Source organism: Schistocerca gregaria, chromosome 7, assembly GCF_023897955.1.
Source record: "Schistocerca gregaria isolate iqSchGreg1 chromosome 7, iqSchGreg1.2, whole genome shotgun sequence".
Lineage (NCBI taxonomy): Eukaryota > Metazoa > Arthropoda > Insecta > Orthoptera > Acrididae > Schistocerca > Schistocerca gregaria.
In genome coordinates this window covers 335,889,057-335,915,600 of record NC_064926.1, presented here as the reverse complement: position 1 = coordinate 335,915,600, position 26,544 = coordinate 335,889,057, and the positions used below count along the sequence as shown (strand labels likewise).

Sequence of the window (26,544 nt, the reverse complement as noted above, 5' to 3'; positions counted from 1 at the left end):
ATCGCCTGATGCAAGTAGGTCGGCTTAGAGGGATATACAGCCTAAGCCTGCAGCCGTGGCACTCGCAGAGTGGACGCCCCACTGCTGGATCTGTGCGGGCCCTTTCGTCACGCAATCAAATTGCGCTCCCCCCCCCCCCCCCCCCCCCGTCCACCCAACCTCTGTCCGCCGCTAGTGGCCCGCACATGCGTGCACGCACAGGATGCAGCGCGCACCCACGCCTGTTAATTAATTCAGACTTACCTCGAGCGGGCCGGGACGGTACACAAACCCTTTTCCCGGACTGCAGCGGCAGCAGCCTTCCCTTCCGGAATTTACGGAGAGTCCGCGGCCGACGCAGCGGGATTCGGTGGAGATTACTGTTAAAGTTTCAGTGCGGCGGATGGATGGATGGGTGGGGCGCGCTCGCACACGGCCCAGGGTGGGGGGTGGGGCTTAAATATTAAGGCCGGCCTCTCTGGGCGGCTGCAGAATTATTGACGAGACTCCGGAACGCCGGAATGCCCTCTGGGAGCGGCAGCTGCGGTCGCCGGAGCACGGTGGCGGAGGGCGCGTCCACGTCAGGGTGCTCAGCGCCCGCCAAAGGCCTCCAGCGTGACAAATTCTCTTTAATTCCGCGACGCGAACGCTTTATTGGATACCCTGTGAAACGCGATCCACATAAAATTCTGCAGACTGTCGGAATGTTGTCAGTGTAAATCCAGGCCTCTGTGGCGGTAATACGTGACATCGCAGCATCGAGTTCACGGGACGGGGCAGGGGGAGGACATTGGCGGGGTGTATGTCCTGGCTCAGGGCTGCAGAGCACCATTCTGTTTAAATCCCAGAGAGTGGCAGGAAGGAAACCAACTAGCTCATGCCATCATTGAAAGAGCTTCGAAATGTGTTTCGACAAAAAAAAAGTGAAGCACCTAGAAGCCATGCTCGGTTGTCATTGTAACTTAGTACACGCACATACGAGCGGAGTTGCAATTACATCTACATCTACATCTATACTCGCAAGCTACCTGACGCTGTGTGGCAGAGTGTACCTTGAGTACCTCTATAGGTTCTCCCTTCTATTCCAGTCTCGTATTATTCGTCGAAAGGAGAATTGCCGGTATGCCACTGCGTGGGCTCTAATCCCTCTGATTTTATCATCGTGGTCTCTTCGCGAGATATACGCAGGAGGGAGCAATATACTGCTTGACTCCTCGGTGAAGGTATGTTCTCGAAACTTCAATAAAAGCCCGTACCTAGCTACTGAGCGTCTCTCCTGCAGAGTCTTCCACTGGAGTTTATCTATCATCTCCGTAACTCTTTCGCGCTTACTAAATGATCATGTAACGAAGCGTGCTGCTCTCCGTTGGATCTTCTCTATCTCCTCTATCAACCCTATCTGGTACGGGTCCCACACTGCTAAGCAGTGGGCAAATAAGAGTACTGCAACCTACTTCCTTTGTTATCGGATTGCATTTCCTTAGGATTCTTCCAATGAATCTCAATGTGCCATCTGCTTCACCGACGATCAACTTTATATGATCATTCCATTTTAAAACACTCCTAATGCGTACTCCCAGATAATTTATAGAATTAACTGCTTCCAGTTGCTGACCTGCTATATTGTAGCTAAATGATAAGGGATCATACTCTCTATGTATTCGCAGCACATTACACTTGTCTACATTGAGATTCAATTGCCATTCCCTGCACCATGCGTCAATTCGCTGCAAGGTCCTCCTGCATTTCAGTACAATTTTCCATTGTTACAACATCTCGATATACCACAGCATCGTCCGCAAAAAACTTCAGTGAACTTCCGATATCATCCACAAGGTCATTTATGTATATTGTGAATAGCAACGGTCCTACGACACTCCCCTGCGGCACACCTGAAATCACTCTTACTTCGGAAGACTTCTCTCCATTGAGAATGACATGCTGCGTTCTGTTATCTAGGTACTCTTCAATCCAATCACACAATTGGTTTGATAGACCATATGCTTTTACTTTGTTCATTAAACGACTGCGGCAGGTACACCAGCCACCACAGTGAATTTGTGTTGTTCGTACTTAGTGTTGTTGCCCAGCCAGGTATGGTATATGTGGTACGTGAACAGCATATCGCGTGATAGCTCTCAAGGACTCAGAGAAGCCGCCTACTTGTATGAAACAGGGTTATGAACACTTGATAGTTTCAACGGGTCTCTATTTGATCGGATGGTTGAATCGCGCAATATTCGCAATTCATGGACACTGAACTGAGACAGTGGCCCGATATTTTACGACATGTGAACTTGAGCACTGGCGAATTTGACGTCGTCGGCCGCACCTCCCCACCACAAAGAAGGTTCGCCATATTGCACAGCAGCATATAGTAACCTCTTCACACAGGCGCTTGACAGCTGTCAACACGTAATGGACTGACTGCAAATTTCTGTGTTATCCTGCACAATTGGCCTTAGACTAGCTACAGTCAGATTAGGAAATTACAGTCCCTTGCATAGGCTGCCGTTAACGCAAACGGTTTCATTTGGTGTGGTGGTGTGACCTGGATCGCAAGGACTGCTGGCAAATGGCGTCGCATAGTGTTCAGCGATCGGGTGATGATGGCGGCGACTGGGGAGAGGTCCCATTCTTCCAACGTTTTGCAGAGTCACAGCGGTGTTGCTCTTGGCATCATGGTATGGGGAACCATGGCTTCAGCCACTGCTGGTAGTGATTGACCGTGCGTCACGAACATAATGCTGTTTTACGGGTTACCTCTCATGCGACAGTGCCGTCGTGCAATTTTCCAACAAGGTAACGCCCGCTCATACCTGGCAGGTCTTTCTATGAACTATCTGCATGGTGCTGAGGTACTCCTGCGAATAGCAAGATCCCCATATCTGCCTCCGATCTTTGGAAGCAGCTTGGACGTCAGCTGTGTCCCAGTGCCAGATTCCGGGCTATCAAGAACCAGCGCCATCTTGCTTCAGAAGAGACTGTAATAGCTTTATCAGAAGAGAATATAATAGCTTTATAGCACCCTTCCCGGCCGAATCAGTGCATGCTTCCAAAGCAGTCGGGGTGAAATGTCCTACTGATAGGCGAGCGTAAAGTGCCAATTTCTTTGTACATTTCACATGGTATTGTAATCACTGATATAACATCACATATCCTCTCAGCAAGTGAAGTTTTATTCCATTCCTCATGCCTTTCTGGGTGCTTTATTTTGTCGAGCAATGTGTTTGGTGTACAAGAAGATGCAGACTGCTCTGTAAGGAGCGACTGACGATACATAGTTTCACTTAGGTTTTTGCATTTTTCGTGAATGTTATTCGTGACAAAGCTCTATGAGGTGGATCGTCCAAAGATGTACAAATAAGATCAAAGGAGTTAATGGAAGCCTTCGATGCCATCCGTCGGCTTTCACCGACTACGTCATCAATGTGGATGAGTTTAAAGTGTCATCTAAATTTGGAAATTTGTGGTAAGTTCCTATGGGACAAAACTACTGAGGTCGTCGGTCTCTAGGCTCACACACTACTTAACTAGCTTAAACTAACTGGGGCTAAGGCCACACACACACACACCCATGCCTGAGGGAGGACTCGAACCTCTTACGTGAGGAGCCGCCCGAACTGTGGCAAGGCGCCTAAGACATCGCACGGCTACCCCGAGTGGCAAGGTCTAATGTAAATCGAATATTCGTAAAATAAACAACATAACAAGAACTGAAGTTATTCTCATTAAATAACGTTTGGTGCTTTCACCACTTCAAAACCACACTGTTACCTTTCAGCCCTACCCAGGCTTCGGGATACATTGCAGATCAGTATAACGGAGATTTTCCATTGACGGTAGCTCACAATCGCACTGTCAACTTCCAGCCTAAACTAAACATCGAGCTACGGTGCACCACAATTTAGATTCCAAAGTATAGTATAGAGCCAAAGTAAATCTTGAAAGTGTGCTGTATTCGTTCTGTTTGTGCAGTTACAGTATAACGAGCTACAACATATTTATGTGACCGGTGAAATCCCATGTACGGGATTTGTTGGTTTAATTGGCTGTTTTCTCTGTGAAAACACGGCTGTATACTGACCATTTACACGACTATATGTTTTAAATATTAATCGACAACAAAATTTGATAAATGCCAGATAAATACTATCTCCTCAGGTATTCGTCTATGTAGCAGTAGTAGTTCTCAGTCAGAAGTAATTTTAAACTGTTACTAAAATTTTCATTATCTGCTAGCACATTTAATTCACAAGGAAGACTGGCAACTAATTTTATGATTGCATATTTTGCTTTCTTCTGTGCAACAGTAGGGTTCAGCTAAGGACAGGGGAGGCTTTTTTTCTTGGTAGTGTTTTAATCATAGATACTATTATTATTTTCAGATTCAACCAGATTCCTAACAACAATCTTTACAAGGTAGTATATGTATTCTGAGGCCGTCGTAAATAAGCCTAATTTTTTACCAAATCCTACGTGAATTTCGAGGATTGACACCAAGTATTACACTTACAACGCGTTTCTTTGCAATGAATGTGTCTATAGGTGTAGTTGCTCCAAACAACTATTCTTTATCTGCAGACGCATTCACAAGCTTCAGATTATCTACAATTGTTACTATACAATTCGAGTTCTGATCAATATGCACGCCCAGGAGTTTTGAGTACACACTTCCTTTTTCCCTTGGTTCACAATACTCACTACATTCTAAAAGTCGTTGATAAATCGGTCCAGTACACTAACAGACGATCATTGACTTTTAAGACATCCTAGGTATCACAGCTAAACCAAATTCAAAGTTTAAAATAAATCTTGGAAACACAAAAAAATGAAAATTGCACTAAAGTTCTGTTAAACGTTCCATTTAATACAGGTGGTTATCAGTACATAATATGCCATAAGTCTTCTGAACTGATGGAAACATACCGCTACCCAAACCAAGATCACTGCTTGAGGGAAAACAAGGGGCGAGAAGCTATACGAAAGAATGATAGTTTACGCTCGTACGGGTTAGACTGAACAATAATCCTACGCGTCATTGTTAAGTGAAGCTGTAAGCAGTCCAAAGATTAGTTTGAACACTACAGTGCTACGCTAGGCATGTTTCTACTGAATGTCGTTTGCTTTGATCCTACCTGACCAACATTATAGTAGTACCCACTTGTTACCATGGAATCTGCAAAACGGTGTAATAGCTTCGCTTCTTTTTCTTTCCTTTTCAAGGTGCCTAAGGCGAACGTCTCGACAAGTTCAAGTGAAAAATCTGTATCGATCAACGGCTGACCCGAGTCATGTTTCCAGTTCCCAGTTGCAGGTTGCCTATCCAATGACTTCCAGAGTTAACAATAAAGAGATTTTCAATATTTCATGTAATTATTGGCCAAATTTAATTTTTTTTAAATTCTGTCATAACCAACTCATTAAAAGATTTCATTACAAATGTCTCGTCTGGAGGGCGATCAATGAATTCAACATAAACAAAGCTTCAGATATGAACTTTGGTATTCCTTTACTGCGTATATGTACACTGGATTTCTTTTTTCCACAGGACCAAACAGCTATCCTAAGAGACACTAGTACAGGTTACGAAGTCATGTTGTGTGATGAATGGCACATTTGTTTCCGGACCATCGTAACGGACTCATAGTGAAAATAGAGTAGAACATTAAAAAAGATAACTGTGTCCTCATGGTAAGACAGTTGTACAAATCTGACACATCATGAAGTCACGCATGTATCTCGGTGGACTGCTAGCTACATATCTGAAGCTTCCTTAGGGAAGTTTGATCTTATCTTACAGGTTTACACAGTTGGTCAACTACTAGAAACTGTGTACATGTCTTGGGACAGTGCAACTCAGTGCGCGAAAATACCCCGTCTATATTCATCCAGTACTTGATAATAGGAGCAGTCAGTGACTAGGAACAAACTGTGCGCATGATTTCAAATCTTTACGAAACCTGTTCTCACTGAATACCCATAAAATGATGAAAGAGAAAAGTTTATCGCGTTCAACTTTTTCGATGTTTATGCAGTAAAACTGTCTCATCAGGAATGTTTTAATTTATTACTTCTTTACTACTAACTCTCTTATCAAAACATTTTTCATACAGTATACACATATATCGCAGACTGTATCTGCAAATTTGTACCATTTTATGACACTGAACTCAGGAGACATGACGTCACATAAATTGAGATGCGTAGAAAACTAGTTTTTTTCTTAAAATTTAGCGTAAATTACCCAGACTGCTATCATGAGAGCACATGGCAACTCCCAACAGACTTTAAACATACTTTCTAATCTTTTATAAACCTCTTCTCGCTTACATGTTTGATGTCAAATATTCCGCACATGAACTCATTTCTAAAGAAATGGAGCCTGAAGCTGTTCTACACAATTCGAGTCCTTACAGTATTGGGGACTTACTGATATAGAATTAAACAGTTATTAATTCCGGACTCTTACTCCACCACTTCCTCGATAGCTGTTATTTCCCATAGAAAACAAAGAAATATGTACATGACGATACAAGTTTTTGGCTATCTGGACAATACTCTGGGCGAAAAGAAGAGAGAATTGAGAAAATGTAAACGAAAGAAAAATATGCGTTCACGTTATTCCGCGTGATTTTGATGGGCAGCAGGTGAAAATTTATGTTCATAACTTAACTTATTTCTTCGACAGCGTTGTATTGGTTTGATTATTTTATGTAACGTTAGTAGAATACTAGTCACGCGTCTACACCGGAAGAAGTTACTGTAGTAAAGGAAATTAGCTTAATTTTTAAAGAAATTATCAATTTGTTTTATATTGTATTAATAAAAGTGGCGGAAGAGTCAAAAATACTATCACTCCCTCTGCACTGAAAGTCATTTCCCCACCGTAGAACTGGCGGGTAGCTAAAATGTGCCCAAATAGAATATTGGTCGAGTTTGCAAAAGTTTCAAAAAGAGGCAAGCAAGGACAGTCACATATTAGTACGAACTCTTTCTCTACTGTATACAGTATACAATCCGTTAAATGTGTTTTTCGTATCCTTCCTCACTAGGCGTAATATGTGAACGTTTTCATGGCAGTAAATAAAATTAGGCATGTGTAGCGTCGATTATGACAGTGAAATAAGTTCTTTGCGCACTGTTCTTTTATTTATATATTATTTCATTTTTACACATATTGAAATACGTTGTATTAGCTTGAGACTCAACTCACATTAGAATAAATGACGTATCTTGTCGATGACGGTATTTAAATGCATTACAATATAAAATCTTTGCCAAGATACGCAAAGAAACCTTTACATGACAAATATTCTTCAGCGTATGGACGGTGTTTCCAAGTATTTCCGTCAAACGTGGAGGAGTGAGAGTTCATGTCACGGGCAACAACTGTAAGAGATTTATCCGGACTAGCTGAGTCTAGCGGGTGTGCTGCATCTTCATATTACCTACCCTAGTAAACTGACATGATTATCGACCAGAAGATCTGCATAATGTGTCTTACTAAGCGCAGAAAGTTACTTTAGAAGCGAGCCAGGAACACGGGTATCCCCTTCCACACAGAGCATTGATTATATTATAGGCAACACATAATGCATACACACACATCCCAGTGTATCTACAACCTGCCGTCAATCATCGGCATAACCATTGTCGAAAGAAATCTAGCGTTTCCGGTAAGCGTCAGCAGATGTTTTGTATCCAAAAAGTAGTTCCCTAGAACGTGATCTATCACTCCTAGACGCGTATAGCAAAGACTCTGAAAACCCATGGAGGTTATGGACCCGAAACACCTTCAAATACGAGGTGTAAGATTTTCATATTCTCTCGCTCGCATGCTCAAACACCTAGACCTACAGAAAAAATGAACAGAACCTTTTGCCGGCCGGAGTGGCCGTGCGGATCTAGGAGCTAATTCTGGAACCGGGTGATCGCTACGGTAGCAGGTTCGAATCCTGCCTCGGGCATGGATGTGTGTGATGTCCTTAGGTTAGTTAGGTTTAATTAGTTCTAAGGTCTAGGCGACTGATGACCTCGGAAGTTAAGTCGCATAGTGCTCAGAGCCATTTGAACAGAACATTTTTGTAGGAACTTTAACGTAGTTGAATCATGTACTGCGATACTTTTTCGCTAGAGGCCGAGTTATTCAACAAAAACCTCAAAAGTGACCTTCAGATACATTTTTCTTGAAAACCATTTCCTCCAGCGAAAACATATCCCACTACAAATTTAACTTCATTGAATTTTCTACAAAAAGCTCCCGTTAATTTTTTTCTGTTAAGATTAACAGTTTTCACGTTGCAAGCGAGAGAATATGAAGTCTCTTACTCTTTAAGGTACAGTGGGTTGCGTAAAACTTATCAGTACGGGCAACTGAATGAACCTGTACTGTATACAAAGGTTGGTCAGCAACAGTCTAACAAACTTGTAATGGTATTACAGGGTAGATTGTACTGAGAAAGATGTATTAAGAAAAAAAATCGAAGCATTACGCCGTTTCCGATTTAATTAGCATTGAAATTAGCCACTCAGGTCGCTGCGTGCTCACATTCAAGCAGCTTGCTGGAGACAGTGTCACCGAAAGTGTTCTTCGTTTGGTCGCTAAAACCGAACTGGAGAGTGGTACTAAAATTGGACATGGGGCGGTAGTAAGGATGGATCCTGAGCCAAAGGGCGAGCAGTGTCGTGCGCTGTGAGAACTACTGACATTAACTGAATCTGGCTGGTCGCTTGAATCTACTCACACAACGGCCTTATCACTTCCATGCTAAATAACTAGGCACAACACATCGCATTTTTTTCTTGAATTATTTCTCAACACTACCTCCCCTGCAGACTTTTTATGATCACCCCGTGTATGTTTGACCAATAATGATTACGTTTTGTCGATGGCAAAACGACCACAGGTGCTTATGGAGAGGTTTTTGTCAGTAAAATGTACTGCACAGGGTGACAACAGGCTTGGAATAGCGTACTTTTTATCGACATCATCATACCCAACTTCCACAAACAAGGACAATTTAAAAGCGATTAGAATTTAATTTAGCTGATTTTTTAGACCTTCTCAGATCTTTTCGAACACTGATATACTAGGCAAGTTCGCTGATGAAGTCGGTGATAACGTCCCCCCCCCCCTCCCCCCCGATACAGGAAGAATGGAAATAAATGTCATCGTCAGCGTTCTAATACTTACTGGTGACCTCCATCAACAGTTACATTTAACAGTAAAGGCGACAGTGATAACGTTAATGTTGTTGTGAATTACATTTTTAGGGCGAAAAATACTGAATGACCGGAATGTTTTGGACATATACTGCGTTTTGTCCGCAGCTCGTGGTCGTGCGGTAGCGTTCTCGCTTCCCACGCCCGAGTTCCCGGGTTCGATTCCCGGCGGGGTCAGGGATTTACTGTCCCTCGTGATATCCTTAGGTTGGTTAGGTTAAAGTAGTAATAAGTTCTAGGGGACTGATGACCATAGATGTTAAGTCCCATAGTGTTCAGAGCCATTTGTACTGCATCTTTTCGTTACTTGTGCTGCCAGCACAACCATTGCCATTTGCTTTATCTGATGTGTAATTCAGAAAGAGTACATAGTTTCTAGCGAGCGTTGCATCACAGATGTAACCCACTGAAATCATACACGGAGTAGCGGAAATCAAACTGACATTACGTAATGGATATTTAAGTTCCCACTGGTGAGCGGTGTTGCGGTTCTGTCAACTGACCCGCGTCCATTTTCAACCCGCATCCTTGCTCTGCCTTGTATGCAATATTGTGTTTGTTAATAATCTTAAAATCATATTTACGTTCATTCATGCTTTAATTTTCAGTCCCAGTTTCTTTTATTGGGGAAGGTAGTTTTTCTTCAACATAGCCTTTTTTGTTGACATCATAGCTGTTGCTACGTTTAGTTTTTATTCATTATTTATCCATGACGCTTTCTTGTTTCAGTGTTGGGAGAACTGCGAGTTGCTGCAGTCTGATTGGTCGGTCTGGGGCTCCATGTGCTCCGAGCAGAGTGTCTGTGTAAGTACAGCTGAAGCTGATATATAAATATATAGCTTTTTCTTTTAAGCACCGATCACATGTTCCGTGAACAGATGGATCAGAAACACTGTATTTTGGAGAGGTCTTGGTCTGTGTCAGTCAAGTGCTACACGATTGCTTATTCAAATCGCAATCTCTCAGGTCTGTTTACAGGCTCTTAACGAGTATTTTGAATCCGTGGTTGTGCCCGTTCCAGGTGAATCGTGGACTGAATACGTTGCAAAAGAATGTACTGTGGAGGTACTAACTTGAATGCTGCAACGATCCTGTCACATACTGTGGGGACATTTGAAATTCCATCTTGTAACAGACTTCTTAACTGTGTTAAAGTTGCATTCGTTCTTCGGTGTGCAACGTTTCAATTTCATTCACATTATATCAGCAACAAAGCTGTCCAACTGAAAAGAAATGTAGGTACCGAGTACGCGTTGCCATCACACACAACTGTAAAACGGTAAATGAATATGTATGTCTCTTTAGTATAATGAAATATGTAACTTTGAAAATGTTCCCACTGTGACACTTCCATGTGATTATTAGATGATTTTTCTTTTCATTTGGTACAGAAATCATTAAAATATGGTGTTTTTTTTCGATAACATGTTTCGGATCAGAAATTCCTACGGATATGTGAAGGCGTTTTATGCAGCGTTCTAGCGCGATTGCCATTTCTGAAAGGAAAATATCTGAACGTTTGAAATGTACTTGTGCTCGAATGCTCCACAATACATACTTGACTGTTCAGAATTTCCACCCTGTACACGATTTCTCTCTCTAGTTTCTTTCATTTTTATTATTTACAGATACGGAAACCTCACTGCTTCTTGTGTTAATCCTGTTCCCTAAGCTTTTTCCAAACACAAATTCAGTTATTAAGTATAAGATCAGAAGTATGTCCTTCGTAACTGAGAGAAATTTCGTCTATTTGAAACAAATTTTATGTTCATAAAAGTCATCTACCGTACAAGGCTTAAGTCCTCCGTGCTATCAGATACTGCTTTTAAGAGAGAAAATATTCCGTGTACAAAACGTGACGTAGAATGCGATTAACACAAAGTTAACGGACGAAGGAACAACGATGGCAGCAGTGTTTACTCAATTGGTCTCCGCCATTATCAAAGAAGAAGTGGGAGGTCAATGGGAACGTGGGCCGTAACTATGGCCAAAGCCGTGGAAATGACAGGTCTATCGGAAGAATGGCGCGATAGAATTTTCTGGGATCTGAAACCAGGGAACTGCTGATAAGCGGAAACGCCCGCTAAGGTAAAGTAAGAACATTCCTTAATTCAGAATTTAGTCAGACTATCGTTGGACAGCACGGAACTCAGAGACTGTAACAGAAATTAGATAAACTAAAGAACGTTAGCTGTGTGTAAGGCTGAGCTTGTGAAGTGTCTCAAAAACACGTTATTTAGCCTAAATCGGTGAGGAAAGTAGCGAAGGCACTGGAAAGCGATATCAGATGGAGGACCGCTTACAGATGACTTCGGCGCGCCTGTCACCCGGCCGGGAGGCGCCTGCAGAGAAGGCCGTGCGCTGAGGCTGCAGACTGCTTCCACCTGTTGCGCCGCGACAAGTTGTCTCGTCCAGAGGCGGCGTGACCCCGCTGCCCTGACTCCTTGTCACAGCACAGCACAGCGGCGGACGCCTTGCCACCTGTTGCTCTGCGCTCTACTATTATTACCTTTCACGTCAGCTGGGGATGGCGATCTGTATTACCTCTCTTCACGACAGCGCGTCCAGTTTTGCTCTAGAGCCTCTCCGCGCCGAACTTGCATGTTAGCCAGCATAAAAAGTTCCAGTGCCACGACTGAGAAAGGGTTTTAGCAATTACGGATTTACAGAATGTGGGCCGGTCAAGTTGTCCATACGTCTGGGTGTGTGCTATCAGTAATACGGTGCAGTCTAGGAGATAGCGGATATGCTTAGAGCAAAGAAATTCCTTTGGCAGACCGTGGTCCTCATGGGTGTTGGGTGCTCTGGCGGATTAGGTTGCCAGCAACGACTATTCATGTATTGGTGCAACGACATATTGGTACTGTTGCTGGGTATCGATGTGTTCCAGGGCCAACAGCAGTGGAATCCTCCCTCTAATATGCCAAAGTCATCGTCAGAGAGGTCTATTTGATTACGATAGTGTAGATTATTGTGTGTTTTATGGGTGTGTTATACATGTTGACGGATTTCCTGTAGCAGTCGGATGCTAAACTGAATAAACATAGGTGGCAGAACGAGTTAAATTTTCGTATATACAGAGACATGCCGACACCATGATTGCATTATTCAGTTTGATTTTCGCACAGATGATCCGTTTTCCTCAGAAAAAGTGTTTGTAGCCAGTTATATTTGTACCTGGGGTTGTGAACGTAGTTCACCAGATTCGTAATAAAGAGTTTATTGTTACGAGTACTTTTACAGTCATGTGCACTGTTTGTTATATACCTCCATGCGTAAAATTCACTGTGCATGTCTTGCCCAATTCCATGTTCACACGAAGTCTTCGGGTTGTATAGAGCATGTTACTGTCCTAGCAAAACTCAAATTTTGCGGAGTTGATGGTTTTACGCACAGCTGACTTGAACCATAATAAACGGAATGCGAAAGGTTGTGGTGAATAAGTCAGATGATATTAGAAACGTAGAAAATTTTGTGAGGGAAAAAAAGTTACGAAGGGAATCCCATAGGTTTCTGTTTTGTATTCACTCCTATTCCTTATGCGTGAGTGATCTTCCACTTAACATTCGACAAGGAAAATCGCTACTTTTTGCTGTTTATATGAGTATTATAATAAATCTGGTTAGAGGGAAAGAAACGGAAGAGTTGGTTAACAATAATTTCCAAAGAAGTGTTCTCTAAAAAACGCTCTCCCTAAATTTTGAAGAAAAAAACAATTGCTAAGCCTCTCAAGCATTTGAGTTTAGCTGCTTTTGCTCTTAGTGTAATTGTTAATCTTCGAAACAGACGTATCAACCTCCTGACATATTTGCATATTTTCGCTCAGTAAAGCCTTACGGAATAATTTTCTGTCGTAACTCATCATTTAGAAACAAATTATTGATTGCACGAAAGCGAACAGTAAGAATGTGTGGTTTTCACCCACGGATGTGCCGGCCGGAGTGGCCGTGCGGTTCTAGGCGCTACAGTCTGGAGCCGAGCGACCGCTACGGTCGCAGGTTCGAATCCTGCCTCGAGCATGGATGTGTGTGATGTCCTTAGGTTAGTTAGGTTTAAGTAGTTCTAAGTCTAGGGGACTGATGACCTCAGATGTTAAGTCCCATAGTGCTTAGAGCTATTTGAACCATTTGTCCATGCCTACAACGCTAGAGGGAAAAATAACTTTTGCTACTCATTGTTAAAGCTGTCAGTGGCTCAGAAAGGGGTTCAATACTCAGCAACAAAAATTTTTGATCATTTACCCAATAACATAAAATATCTGAAAGGTAGCGAAGTAAGTTTTACATCTAATTTAAAATCATTGCTCGTGGACAACTCCTTTTCGACTGACGCATTTCTACATTAAAACTGGTAGCCAGGAGAGGTAATAAATAAACAAACAAAATAAGTATAGTTGCATGAGTAAGACTAAAAATATTTCATGTGTTCATCAATGCTAACACTAATTGTGAATACATATCCCGTGAACTGAACGTTCACATCATTTCGTTAGAAGAATCATTCAAACGATTTTGGAACTTGTAACTAACACCCATTTACCTACCGAACAGCAGAAATTAACGGATAACCTCGATTTGATATGAGTTAATCAGGTAGGTAGACAGCAGTGGTTTTGGCCCCCGGTTGCTCGTGTCAGTCTAGTTAAGCCAGTATTCTTGAAGGGAAGAAGAAGTTTCTTTGCTAAGTCATTGTTAGATACAGTCTCTTCTTTTGGCCACCAGTGCGTCACAGTGAAGAGTAAATGTCGTGCAGTTTCATCACCCGCGCCACATAGTCTATGCTTAGGGGTTTGTTTATCTATTGTCATTGTGTAAAGATGTTTTTTGAAGTTCACATGACCAGACATTAGACTTACCTTGAGATTAATCAGCCTCCTGCTCAAGTCTAGGATTGCAGAACTTCCCCCTGAACATAATTTGGGTTATCATTAGCCTATCATGTGTCTGTTTTTGAGCTCTTAGTCCAAAGTTCTACGTGCTGTATTTTGCTCCAGCTATGTTTTAACATTTTATCCACAAATTCATGGTAGGAAGGTTCCGGTCCTACAAATGGGATCGTTTCTTCTGTCTTGGCTAGGCTATCAGCTTGTTTGTTACTAGGAATACCCCAGTGGCCAAGGACCCACAGCATGTCTACTCAGTTACTTTCTCCTAACCTTACCGGGGATTCTATTACTATCTTGGCTCTCGTTGGTAAAGCTAATGGAGATTTCATAGCTGCTTGGCTGTCTGAATCAATGCAGATTTTACGAACCTTGTGGCATCAACGTGGATTCTCGCAGTGATAGCAAGTACCTCCACCTGGGATACCATTGCCAGCTTCCAGAGAGTGACTGCGCTCACTAGTACAGGCTATATTACGTACATCCCGGCCTCAGCGCCTTCGTGTGATTTCGGCTCATGAGTAAACCAAACTGTCACGAGAAAGGTATCGTGGCTCATTCTGCCATTGCTTCATACTTTAAACTGCCACATTTAAAGGATTATTGAAACACGAAGTTGTTTTATAGCGAGCCAACTTTTGTCCGACCATTCCTATATTTACCACATTCATTATGTCAGTGTGGGGCTATGGGTATCCTAAAATTTCGATGCTCCTGCCGCTGCTTGTATTTTAACCCAAAGCTGATGGTCTCTGTCGCAGCAATGGGTGTGCTACAGTCCCGCCACTTATGGAAAGGCAGGCCAATCTCTGCACCTTCTCGAACTAACTGCTAGACTTAACAGAATTTCAAAAAATTCGTCCGATTTCACAAGACTATATGTTCTGCATGGAAGAAGATAGAAACTAGAGATAATATTTACCTCAACCAGATTTACAAGCGTATATATTTACACAACCTTGAGGTACTTATCGCAATTACGTGTGTGACCAACGTTTTCATTCACCTTTCACAAATGGTGAATGTTGCCTCCATCTGACACACGACAGATATCCAGACGATAGTCAAACTGCAACCACACTTTAGCGAGCATCTCTTGAGCTGCTGTATTCGTTGCTGTTACTGTAAAGCGTCGCATTTCACTCAAAGTTGCCGGATGAAGATACACATTGCCACAGAGATGGACTCCTTCATAGCACCTGCTACAGAAATATCATATATCAGGCGACCTTTTGACCAGTGGTGCAGCTAGAGATCCATAGGCACCTTACGGCTATCCATCGTTGCAGTGTCATGCTCTAGCCGAAAGTCACATCATACAGTTGTATCTTAATTGCTCCTGTCGAAACGAAGAAGTAAAATGCCTTTAGTTGCCGTGTCATGGCCATCTCGACTCGACACACATTGAGCATAGGTAGCTAAACGCACACCGAGGTGACCGCTAGCGACAGGCAAAGGAAGCGAGGTACACTTTCTCTCTTTGCGTAGCTCAAAATCTCCCCCGAAGTTTATCTCAATTCGTGTAGAAGATACAGTCTCGTAAATCCGTGTGAATGTCTGAAATAACTGAGTGGATTAGTTTACGAATCGCAGCAGGTGACTCGGAACTTAGCACCAGGACCTCGGAAGACAGAACTGGCTGACAGAAGTGATAGGAGCGTCGAATTCAGCTCGGACGCGCCGTGCGGTGCTGACTAGGTTTCCGAGAAGTCTGTCGCTGGGTCTTGCGGCAAGCAGCGGAACAGCAGGAGCTTGGAGTGAGCGCAGACGGCGGCTGACAACAGCTAGATAGCGGCGTCTGCTGCACGAGGTTGCACAGTTCGGTGTTGTCTCGGTTTCCGAGAAAGGAAGGCGGATTAAGGTGTAGGTTCATGCTTCTCGAGAAGTCTGTTACGCGATGGAGCGGCGAGTAGCTGAACAGCCAGAACTTACAGCGAACGCCTTGACATTCGGTGTGCGGTTGCGGTCGGACGAGAGATAGCGGCGACAAATTCAGAGAGTACGGGCTAGACGTTGTGTTGATTCCCGAGAAGTCTTTTCCTGGAGAGAGTACGGACAGTGACTGCGCCTTGCGCCGAGTGGCCTGCATGCAAGATTAAATTTATTGCGAGGGCAATGTTAAGGATTTTTAATTTCATTTCAGTCCTTCATAGTTTCTTTGTTGGGTTACGTACCAAATCGATAGAAACGGAACCCCTGTAGTATCACTTTGTTGTCCGTCCGTCAGTCTGTCCGACCTTTCAAAACCTTATTTCGTAAAAGTGAATCTACGTATCAAGTTGAAAATTATGCCACATATTAAGATCCACGGTTACCTGCAGATGTAAGGAAATACAGCTTTTGGGCGAGCGGTCTGAGGCGCTGCAGTCATGGACTGTGTAGCTGGTCCCGGCGGAGGTTCGAGTCCTCCCTCGGGCATGGGTGTGTGTGTGTGTGTGTGTTTGTCCTTAGGATAATTTAGATTATGTAGTGTGTAAGCTTAGAGACTGATGACCTTAGCAGTTAAGTCGCATAAGATTTCACACACATTTGAACACTTTTTTTTACAGTTTTTAAGTCAATACCATCAAAAGATACGGCTATTAATGTAACATATTTTGATACTCAAGCATAAAACACTATAGGGTACTTCCCGTTAGCCTACTTCTGTATCCCGCCGGCGCGTGTGTCTGCTCCTGTGAACTCATTCTGTAATATAGGCCGAGAGTGAAGGAAGCGAGTAGGAGCAGGAGAGGTGAAACACTCCGTTACTGCATGTTACTTTATCACTTTTAATAGAGCTAAAAAAACATAAGTAAATATCAAATGCATACATAACTTTGGCTAGGATGAGCACGTAGGTGTGAAGCCTTAGTCCATATCTAATCCTATGAAGTTAGGATGACTCTTCTGCATGATCTCAAAGCTAACAAATACTCGTTGCTGTTCAAACCTTAACTGAACTTAACTAATACAAAGTCTCAATAGCAAGCTAGCCCACTCGTTAGTAGTAGCGAAATTTCCAGGCCGTCTGCTCTTGATGGAAAGGGGCAGAAATCGAGACGGCACTTGATGAGCTCCTCAGCGTCGGCCAGGGGCCGCTGTGGTCGGCGTAGTTCGTTTTCTCTTGTAGTGCCAACTTACGAGAGCGTGCACCTACGTTGTGGCATCGTAAATATCGACGCCACGCCTACAATCATGAAATTTGCCAAGAAGCAGCGTTTCACTGTAAAAGGAAAGCTACAATCCTAAAATTGTGAATTTCTTTATTATATCACACGAAAAAAATTGTCAACTGTTTTCTGACTGTGTGTTGTCCGTCAGATGAAGCTTTTAAGTCAATGCAATCAAAATATACGGCCACTTTGATGCAAACTCATTCATTAAAACGTATAGCTTACTTCGCCTTGACGTAGAATCATGAAATTTGGCAAGAAGAAATGTTTCTCAAGGTGGTTCAAATGGCTCTGAGCACTATGGGACTTAACATCTGAGGTCATCAGTCCCCTAGTACTTAGAACTACTTAAACCTAACTAACCTATGGACACCACACACATCCATGCCTGAGGCAGGATTCGAACCTGCGACCGTAGCGGTCGCGCGGTTCCAGACTGAAGCGCCTAGAACCGCTCGGTCACACAGACCGGCGTACAACTTGTATTATGAAAAACCTTAATCGGGCATGTCAGTATTCTGATTGAGAATAAAATACAGAAAATTATTACTCATCCTATCAAACATGAAAAATACTGTTGTATCTGACTGCGATTTTAAAATGTTCTGTAACATCTCCTAACAATTAATACTGCACGGAAGAGACAACTTGTTTCGTATTGCCGCTGTAGCTGCGCGAATATTCTGCATCCAACGACATGCTTAAATAATTCAAGTGAAAATACTGCGCTCCATGCAGAGTGCAATTGATGGTCACAACTACTGATGCGGTTAGTGTCCCCCTTTTTTATAGTAACTGAATGATCAGGAGGGCTTTGGTAAACAGGCCATTAGCGGAACAAATAAAAACTTTTAGTTTTCACTATTCTAAAAATTAACGATTCAGACACTGTCAAACTTCACTCATACGTTTCTTTTCGTTCGACAGTTCAAGTAGCAAGAACTTCAGTTATTCAACAGTGTCTTCAACCAATAATAAATATCTGAACGCGACGAAGACACCAATGTTACTTTCAATGTATGCTTAAAGAAATGCGACAAAATCCCTCCAATGCGCAAGAAAACAGTAACAACGCGCAGCAAAAGGACAGATTACCAAGACTCCTCGATTACTACAAAAATCTCCTCTGACGCTACTAGGTCGGTCAGGGAAAGATGTGACCTCCCCTGATGCGCGACTTCTCTCCACGCTAGGCTGCGCCAGTCTACTCTTAACACTGTTTGCTCGCTACCACTCAGGATAATAATATCTCAGCTGGCCGGGGTGACCGAGCGGTTCTAGGCGCTACAGTCTGGAACCGAGGGACCGCTACGGTCGCAGGTTCGAATCCTGCCTTGGGCATGGATGTGTGTAACGTCCTTAGGTTAGTTAGGTTTAAGTAGTTCTAAAGTTCAAGGAGACTGATGATCTCAGAAGTGCTCAGCGCCAATAATATCTCAGACTCGGCGTTTTTGTATGCACGCAGTAGCAGAATCAATAGCCAACTTTCCACAAAAAAGAACATTTTTCAAGTGTTCTGTGTAGTTGTGAGAGCATTATGTCGCAGATAATCGATATCGACCGCGGAAAAATGATTCGTTTTCGTGTGGTGGTTCGCACATATGGCATCGTCCATCACTGGTTCTGTGAGCGCGAGGACAAATTATCGCATCTCCTTAGACCACCACAGTCAGAAGATCTCATTATTTATTGAGCCTTTGTGGTGTATTTTGAACAGAAGGGTGCATGACCGCTATCCACCTCTGCCACCCTTATTTGGACTTGCCATTACCTTGCAGACAGGCATAAGATATCAATAATTCAAGAACTGTCTTAATCGCATTTATTATTGTTAGAATACCACCAACCGGTTTCAAACCAACGTAGGGGGTCATCTTCTGGGCGTTTACACCATTGGTCGATTGCTGGAGGTGTCACTCCTGTCTACATAACGGCAGTTATGTAGACAGGAGTCACACCACCAGCAGTCGACCAATGGTGTAAACGCCCAGAAGATGACCCTTACGTTGGGTTGAAACCGAGCGGACAGTGTTAAGAGTAGGCGGACGCAGCCTAGCGTGGAGAGAAGCCGCGCATCAGGACAGGTCACAGCGTTCCCTGACCGTGCTAGTAGCATCAGGGGAGATGATCCCTGCGCCGGGTTGAAACCGGTTGGCGGTGTTCTAACAACAATAAATGCGATAAAGACTGTTCTTGAATTATTGATTAATCATACTAATCGCTGCTTCTCTCCACAACCACGTTGTCCAAAAATAAAGATACAACATTTCAGTGAAAATCACACAGTACTCGTGTTGATCTGTTCCGATACCATTGGAAACTGTCCTGAATGCAAAATACTTTTCGGACACTGTGTTAGACGTGGTGATAAGTTGTTTTGGTAGTGTTTCCATGCTTTTGTCCGCCCCCGTATATTTGCACCCTCACGGCCCCTGGCGATATCCACTCCACAGCTCACTTTGCTAGTAAACCGGAGTGACGGCAGCGTGTGTTGTGTGTGCTGTTGCAGTTCCCGGGCTGCCGGCAGGCGTGCCGCTTCTTCCGCGGCGGCCAGGGTGTGGGCGGCGGCTCGGGCCCGGCGCCGCCCCCGCAGCAGCAGACGCCGGTGGCGCAGACGCGCGCCTTGCCGCGGCTCGCCGTCGCCGGCCGCGACCTCTTCTGGCCCTGCCGGCTGCCCCGCAACGCCACCGGCCCCAGGGCCGCGCCGGGCGCCGCCAGGCTCGTCTACGTCGTCGTCTGGAGGCCCGACGACGCCTCCCACTGGCGGCAGGTCACGCAGGTCAGCCTCACACTCACTGTTCGACTCCCCCGCACATGGTGATACACTCATAAGCCACACTGTTAACTGCCTCACAGTTGTCTATACTCTGAATCAAAATTAATTCCAGGTTCAAACTACGGATGTCCATCTTACTGCACGATCTAGGGACATGATGATACATATGAGAAAAAGTACCGCCACAGTTGTGTCTTGAGAATGTCTTTATTCTATTACGGGTCTAGTTTCGGCGGCACACTACAGCCATCCTGAGGCTCCAACACTGTAGAAAGAGTGTTGAGTGGCCGTGCGGTTCTAGGCGCTGCAGTCTGAAACCACGCGACCGATACGGTCGCAGGATCGAATCCTGCCTCGGGCATGGATGTGTGTGATGTCCTTAAGTTAGTTAGGTTTAAGTAGTTCTAAGTTCTCGGGGACTAATGACCACAGCAGTTGAGTCCCATAGTGCTCAGAGCCAAAGAGTGTTCGACTTCCTTTGCGCATTCACTGTGGGATTCTTTTTACTAGCACACGTCTGTTAGCTTCCACTGGTGTCGAGTATAAGCAGATGAAATGAATTTAAATTCTTGGTGCAGCCGAGACTCGAACCCGGGTCTCAGTCTGCTTCGATCATTATCCGTGATAATAAAGAGAGACTTATATGCATCAGGCAAAGATCTATAAGGTCACCAATGGTACAAGGACGACCCCTATGTCCAATGCTGGGGTGCTTGCCAATATCGGAGGGCCCAGGCAGTAGGGACAACATGTAAGGGAAAAATGAATTGAAGTTTGTGTTGGGGACGGAACTCAGCTTAGGTAGTTCATGCAGCAATGTTGACCATCGTACTGCAGTTGTGTAATGGTTAGCATTTCTGCTTAGCAAGCAAGAAGGCCAGGGGTGCCTGCATCGTAGCTCAGACTGTTCGGTCAGAGAGCTGGTTGGCCTCTTTAATAAAAAAAACCGAGGGAAAGGATCAACAACGATCTTGAACGGATGTCTTGTGACATTCGCGACGTCCAAACACAACCATCATCATCATCATCATCATCATCAACAACAACAACAACAACAACAACAAAAGGGCTCGTGTCATGGCCGCAGCACCAGTTTCGTCTGCTTCGATCATTATCGTAGTGTTCACTAGTTGGAATTGAACGTTCTATACGAATGAAAGATTTTTTCAACTGCTCCAATGATATTATTAACGGTCATGAAAGTGAGCCACTGGTGTTGATAGCCACAGATTAGGCAGATCGTAGTGATATTGCGCGGAGTATAGTAGTGCCTACTAGTGAAATTTTGTTGAGAAAAATCGTTGCAAGCAGTATAGATATCCGAAAAACTTGTATGTTACGTAAGAAAATATTTGGCCTTTCAAGCAGTGCACACTGTTGGAGACAATGTGAAGAGTAACGTTACTACAAGTATCAAAACACGTTCGCGTATTAACCACATCAACATCTCTCGATCCTAGATTCAAGAACATACACTCTCAAGAAACTGCAGAATTCAGCTTTCACGGCCAGGCGGTGTGTCCGAGTGGTTCTAGGCTCTTCAGTCTGGAACAGCGCGACCGCTACGGTCGCCGGTTCGAATCCTACCTTGGGCATGGATGTGTGTTATGTCCTTAGGTTGGTTACGTTTAGGGGGACTGATGACCTCAGATGTTAAGTCCCACAGTGCTCAGAGTCATTTGAACCAGCTTTCAAGATTCTGCAAAAATGCGCAATGTTGCCTTGTTACACTTACCTGTTACGACTGTTTCGAACATTGACCATCCTCACAAAACAGAAGAAAACGCAATGTAACATGAAAGCAGAATACAAGATACAATGAGACTTCATAGCCAACGTCAAATACTCACGAAAAATTACAATCACAACTTCACATTTGCCGTAGATGTCATGATATAGAACGAATAAACTGACCACAGTTGAAATGTGTAACTCAAGGTTCCATTACTGAAGCAATATATATGAGTTGTAAACAGCACAATAGCTGTCAACTATACAGGTACACTGTAAGAAGTCAACAAAGGACGACGGTCGTACAAAGGCGATAGGTGTACATAGTAACATAAAACCATCACGACTTAATATTATGTCGTTAGATAGTGTAAAATCATAACAGTGAAATGGCCTTGTTCAACGCTGGGATCCTTCTGCGGCCTAAGTACATGCACGAAGCAAGCATATTGTTTACATATATATGCCAACAAACATAATACAAAAACTGCGCATACACCCAAACGTAAAGTACAAGGCACAAATAGAAGTCAAAGTAACCTACTAATACTAAATGGATGGCAATGTATTAATAACCAAATGCCTGAGAAATGCAGTGAACAGACTCAAGATTCCATGTGAAGTAATTAAAAAACCATTAACTATTAACACATGAATAGACAAATATGATGAAATTAAATAAATAAGTCCTCATCCCTTATTCTTACGAAGAACAAGAAGTCAAAACCAACCAAAAGTATGAGAAAATTAAATACATAAGCCCTTCTATGTCCCTGTACTGAAATACACTCCTGGAAATGGAAAAAAGAACACATTGACACCGGTGTGTCAGACCCACCATACTTGCTCCGGACACTGCGAGAGGGCTGTACAAGCAATGATCACACGCACGGCACAGCGGACACACCAGGAACCGCGGCGTTGGCCGTCGAATGGCGCTAGCTGCGCAGCATTTGTGCACCGCCGCCGTCAGTGTCAGCCAGTTTGCCGTGGCATACGGATCTCCATCGCAGTCTTTAACACTGGTAGCATGCCGCGACAGCGTGGACGTGAACCGTATGTGCAGTTGACGGACTTTGAGCGAGGGCGTATAGTGGGCATGCCTGAGGCCGGGTGGACGTGCCGCCGAATTGCTCAACACGTGGGGCGTGAGGTCTCCACAGTACATCGATGTTGTCGCCAGTGGTCGGCGGAAGGTGCACGTGCCCGTCGACCTGAGACCGGACCGCAGCGACGCACGGATGCACGCCAAGACCGTAGGATCCTACGCAGTGCCGTAGGGGACCGCACCGCCACTTCCCAGCAAATTAGGGACACTGTTGCTCCTGGGGTATCGGCGAGGACCATTCGCAACCGTCTCCATGAAGCTGGGCTACGGTCCCACACACCGTTAGGCCGTCTTCCGCTCACGCCCCAACATCGTGCAGCCCGCCTCCAGTGGTGTCGCAACAGGCGTGAACGGAGGGACGAATGGAGACGTGTCGTCTTCAGCGATGAGAGTCGCTTTTGCCTTGGTGCCAATGATGGTCGTATGCGTGTTTGGCGCCGTGCAGGTGAGCGCCACAATCAGGACTGCATACGACCGAGGCACACAGGGCCAACACCCGGCATCATGGTGTGGGGAGCGATCTCCTACACTGGCCGTACACCTCTGGTGATCGTCGAGGGGACACTGAATAGTGCACGGTACATCCAAACCGTCATCGAACCCATCGTTCTACCATTCCTAGACCGGCAACGGAACTTGCTGTTCCAACAGGACAATGCACGTCCGTATGTATCCCGTGCCACCCAACGTGCCCTAGAAGGTGTAAGTCAACTACCCTGGCCAGCAAGATCTCCGGATCTGTCCCCCATTGAGCATGTTTGGGACTGGTTGAAGCGTCGTCTCACGCGGTCTGCACGTCCAGCACGAACGCTGGTCCAACTGAGGCGCCAGGTGGAAATGGCATGGCAAGCCGTTCGACAGTACTACATCCAGCATCTCTACAATCGTCTCCATGGGAGAATAGCAGCCTGCATTGCTGCGAAAGGTGGATATACACTGTACTAGTGCCGACATTGTGCATGCTCTGTTGCCTGTGTCTATGTGCCTGTGGTTCTGTCAGTGTAATCATGTGATGTATCTGACCCCAGGAATGTGTCAATAAAGTTTCCCCTTCCTGGGACAATGAATTCACGGTGTTCTTATTTCAATTTCCAGGAGTGTACAAAATGTCATAAACTCATCTTCAGGAAAGTGAAAATATGCAACCCAAACCTACTGAAACCCAATATAATGGAATCATTTAAGGAATATTGTATAATATCGATTTCCAATTATACAAAAGCACATTAAACTGCAAGAGTCAGTCAGATTACTTGTCTACTTAAGACGGGGGGGGGGGGGGGGGATGCGAACAGACAACCAGTACTAATGTTAATACTGAGAGTGAATGTGCTTACTTCATTTGCACAGCGATTAGTTAAAAGAAACTGAAAGAGAATAAATTTCTGAAGTGTGCCCTCATACTTACTTACTTACTATTTACTAGGTTGACCACACAAACAGTGGTCGGCTTTTGGCCTCGCCAGTCAGCCTCCCCTGGGTCCATATAGTCCTCTCCACTTGGTTCCATCTTACACATCGTATCCTCTTTGATCCCGTCATCCATCTCAGCCGTGGTCTTCCTTTCGGCCTGTTGTCTCTGATATCTTCTGGCACTACCTCCATGGTCATGCGCCCTTCTCGACGCATTACATGCCCGTACCATCCAGTGACCTCTCACTAATCGTAGCTACTATGTTCAGCGACTTGTGCAACTTCTGTAATTCGCTGCTTTTCCTTTTCCTCCCGTCGTCTCCATCCTGTATTGCCGAAAAACCTCTCTCACAACAGCATTCTCAAATGTCAGGCGTTTTCTTTTTATCTTCTGTGTCATAGCCCAAGTATATGCTCCGTACAGGACGATACGTTGTATTACTGTCCTGTATTTTCTAATCTTTGCCGGTCTCCCTAAAAGCCGGAACTTTAGCAGCTTTCCATGTGCAAACCTTGACCTGTTTCCTGCCTGGATTTCTGCCGTTATTTCCTGGCCTATCTCATCCCTTTCGCTGAGTACTACTCCAAGATATTTGAACTCTTTTACCTTTTCAAAGATTTTACCACCTGCATCTAAAGATGTTATCGTTTCCTATACGCACAATAAGGTATTTGGTCTTATCCATATTCATCTTCAGATCCACTCTCATTGCCTCTTCCAGAAACACTCTTGTCATGTGACCCAGATTTGGTTCATTCTGCGCTATTAAAACTACATCATCCGCTTCAGCCAGTGTTTTGATTCTTCTACCCAGCTGTATTCCTGTCTCCAGACTGATTACCTTTATCAGACCTATTTCCAGAACTAGATTAAACAGAAGGGGGGAGTGGCATCCTCCCTATCGCACTCAAGTCTTCACCTTGAATTTCTCTGATATCTTTCTATTCACTTTCACCATGCATGTAGTCTCTTGTATAACCTGTGCTCTTTCCAGTTCTTGTCATATTGCTTGCCTGTTCACACTATCATGCGCTTTTTGAAGTCTCCCCCCCCCCCCCAAAAAAAATGAAAATCTCTGTGAAATTCCTACCTTTTCAATAGCTTTTTCTTTATTATATGTTGTTGGCTACGGTTGATTTTCGCTTTCTAAACCGTGCTCGTTGGGATCCAAGTATCTCCACAACGTATGGCGTTAGACACGTCAGCGACAACGTGCTCTGGCTCTTATAAGTTGTGAATAGTAAGGTGATTCCTCTCTAGTTGCTGCATCTCATTGGATCTCATTTCCTTAATATTGGGCAGATGACAGGCTGCTTAAATTCTGTCGGGATCCTTTCTTTCCTCCAAGTTAGAGTGATTAGACGGTATACTCTCTCTTGTAGGATATCTCTTCCCCCTATGAGCATCTTTCTAGGTGTGCCACCTATTCCTGGTGCCTTTCGTCTCTTCAGCATTTTTGTAGCTTCCCTTACGTCTTCTATGCTCTGCAGTTCATACTCTGCTCTCGGTACTGTTACTCTATCTTCTCCGTGAAATTCTTCTCCTTCTTCTGATGGTGTTTGTCGCAACGTGGTGTCGTCCAAATTCAGGAGATTTTCGAAGTAGTTTTTCTGTCCTTCTATAGCTTTTGTTTCATCTGATATGAGTTATCCTGCTTGACGTTAGACCAAGTCAACCGCAGCGTAGTATCTTTCCTTGAAGATTGTGACTTTCTTGTAAAAGTCTCTTGTATTACCTACTGTTCGATCCTTTTCTGCCAGTGTTATCTTGCTGTTTACATCCTCTCGCTTTTCTGCTCAGGGGACTTTTCTTGCCTCCCCAGATGGCTCCATGAATCGCAATCTTTCGTCTTGTTCGGTTGTCACCCTTAACATTTTAGCCTCTTTTCTCTTTGCTCCTCCCTGACTCTAGTGGCTTCAGCACTTCATCTGCTGCGTGTCTGACTTTGGGATTGGACCATAACTTGTCTATATCACCTCCTTCTTTATCCAGGGCAGAAACTCGTTTCGAATATCAGATGGATTTCTGTCTTTTTTCAGTAGATCTGTGTTTACGTTCCGGTCCGCATCTCTTCTCCTGCAGTTTCTGCGTTTTATCCTTTCACGAATAGTTGTCAGCACGAGATAGTGGTCTGATATTATTTCTGCGTCTCTTTGAAATTTTATGTCTCAATATGTATGGTGTTGAAGTGTTTGTATGTTGCTTTTTACGCAATCCTGTAAAATTTATCATTTAATGTCGATATTTTCGTATCGATTACTTTCGATCACCGCT

At 44.1% G+C, this 26,544-nt stretch overlaps 1 protein-coding gene across 1 annotated transcript in view; it reads left to right on the top strand.

Annotated features, from left to right (window-relative positions):
- Positions 1-26,544, top strand: part of LOC126281753 (uncharacterized) — a 158,925-nt gene that overhangs the window by 112,193 nt on the left and 20,188 nt on the right. The window contains exons 3-4 of the mRNA XM_049980942.1: positions 9,934-10,008; positions 19,751-20,020. Of these exons, the coding sequence (XP_049836899.1) occupies positions 9,934-10,008; positions 19,751-20,020 (345 nt within the window). The remainder of the gene's footprint in view (positions 1-9,933; positions 10,009-19,750; positions 20,021-26,544) is intronic.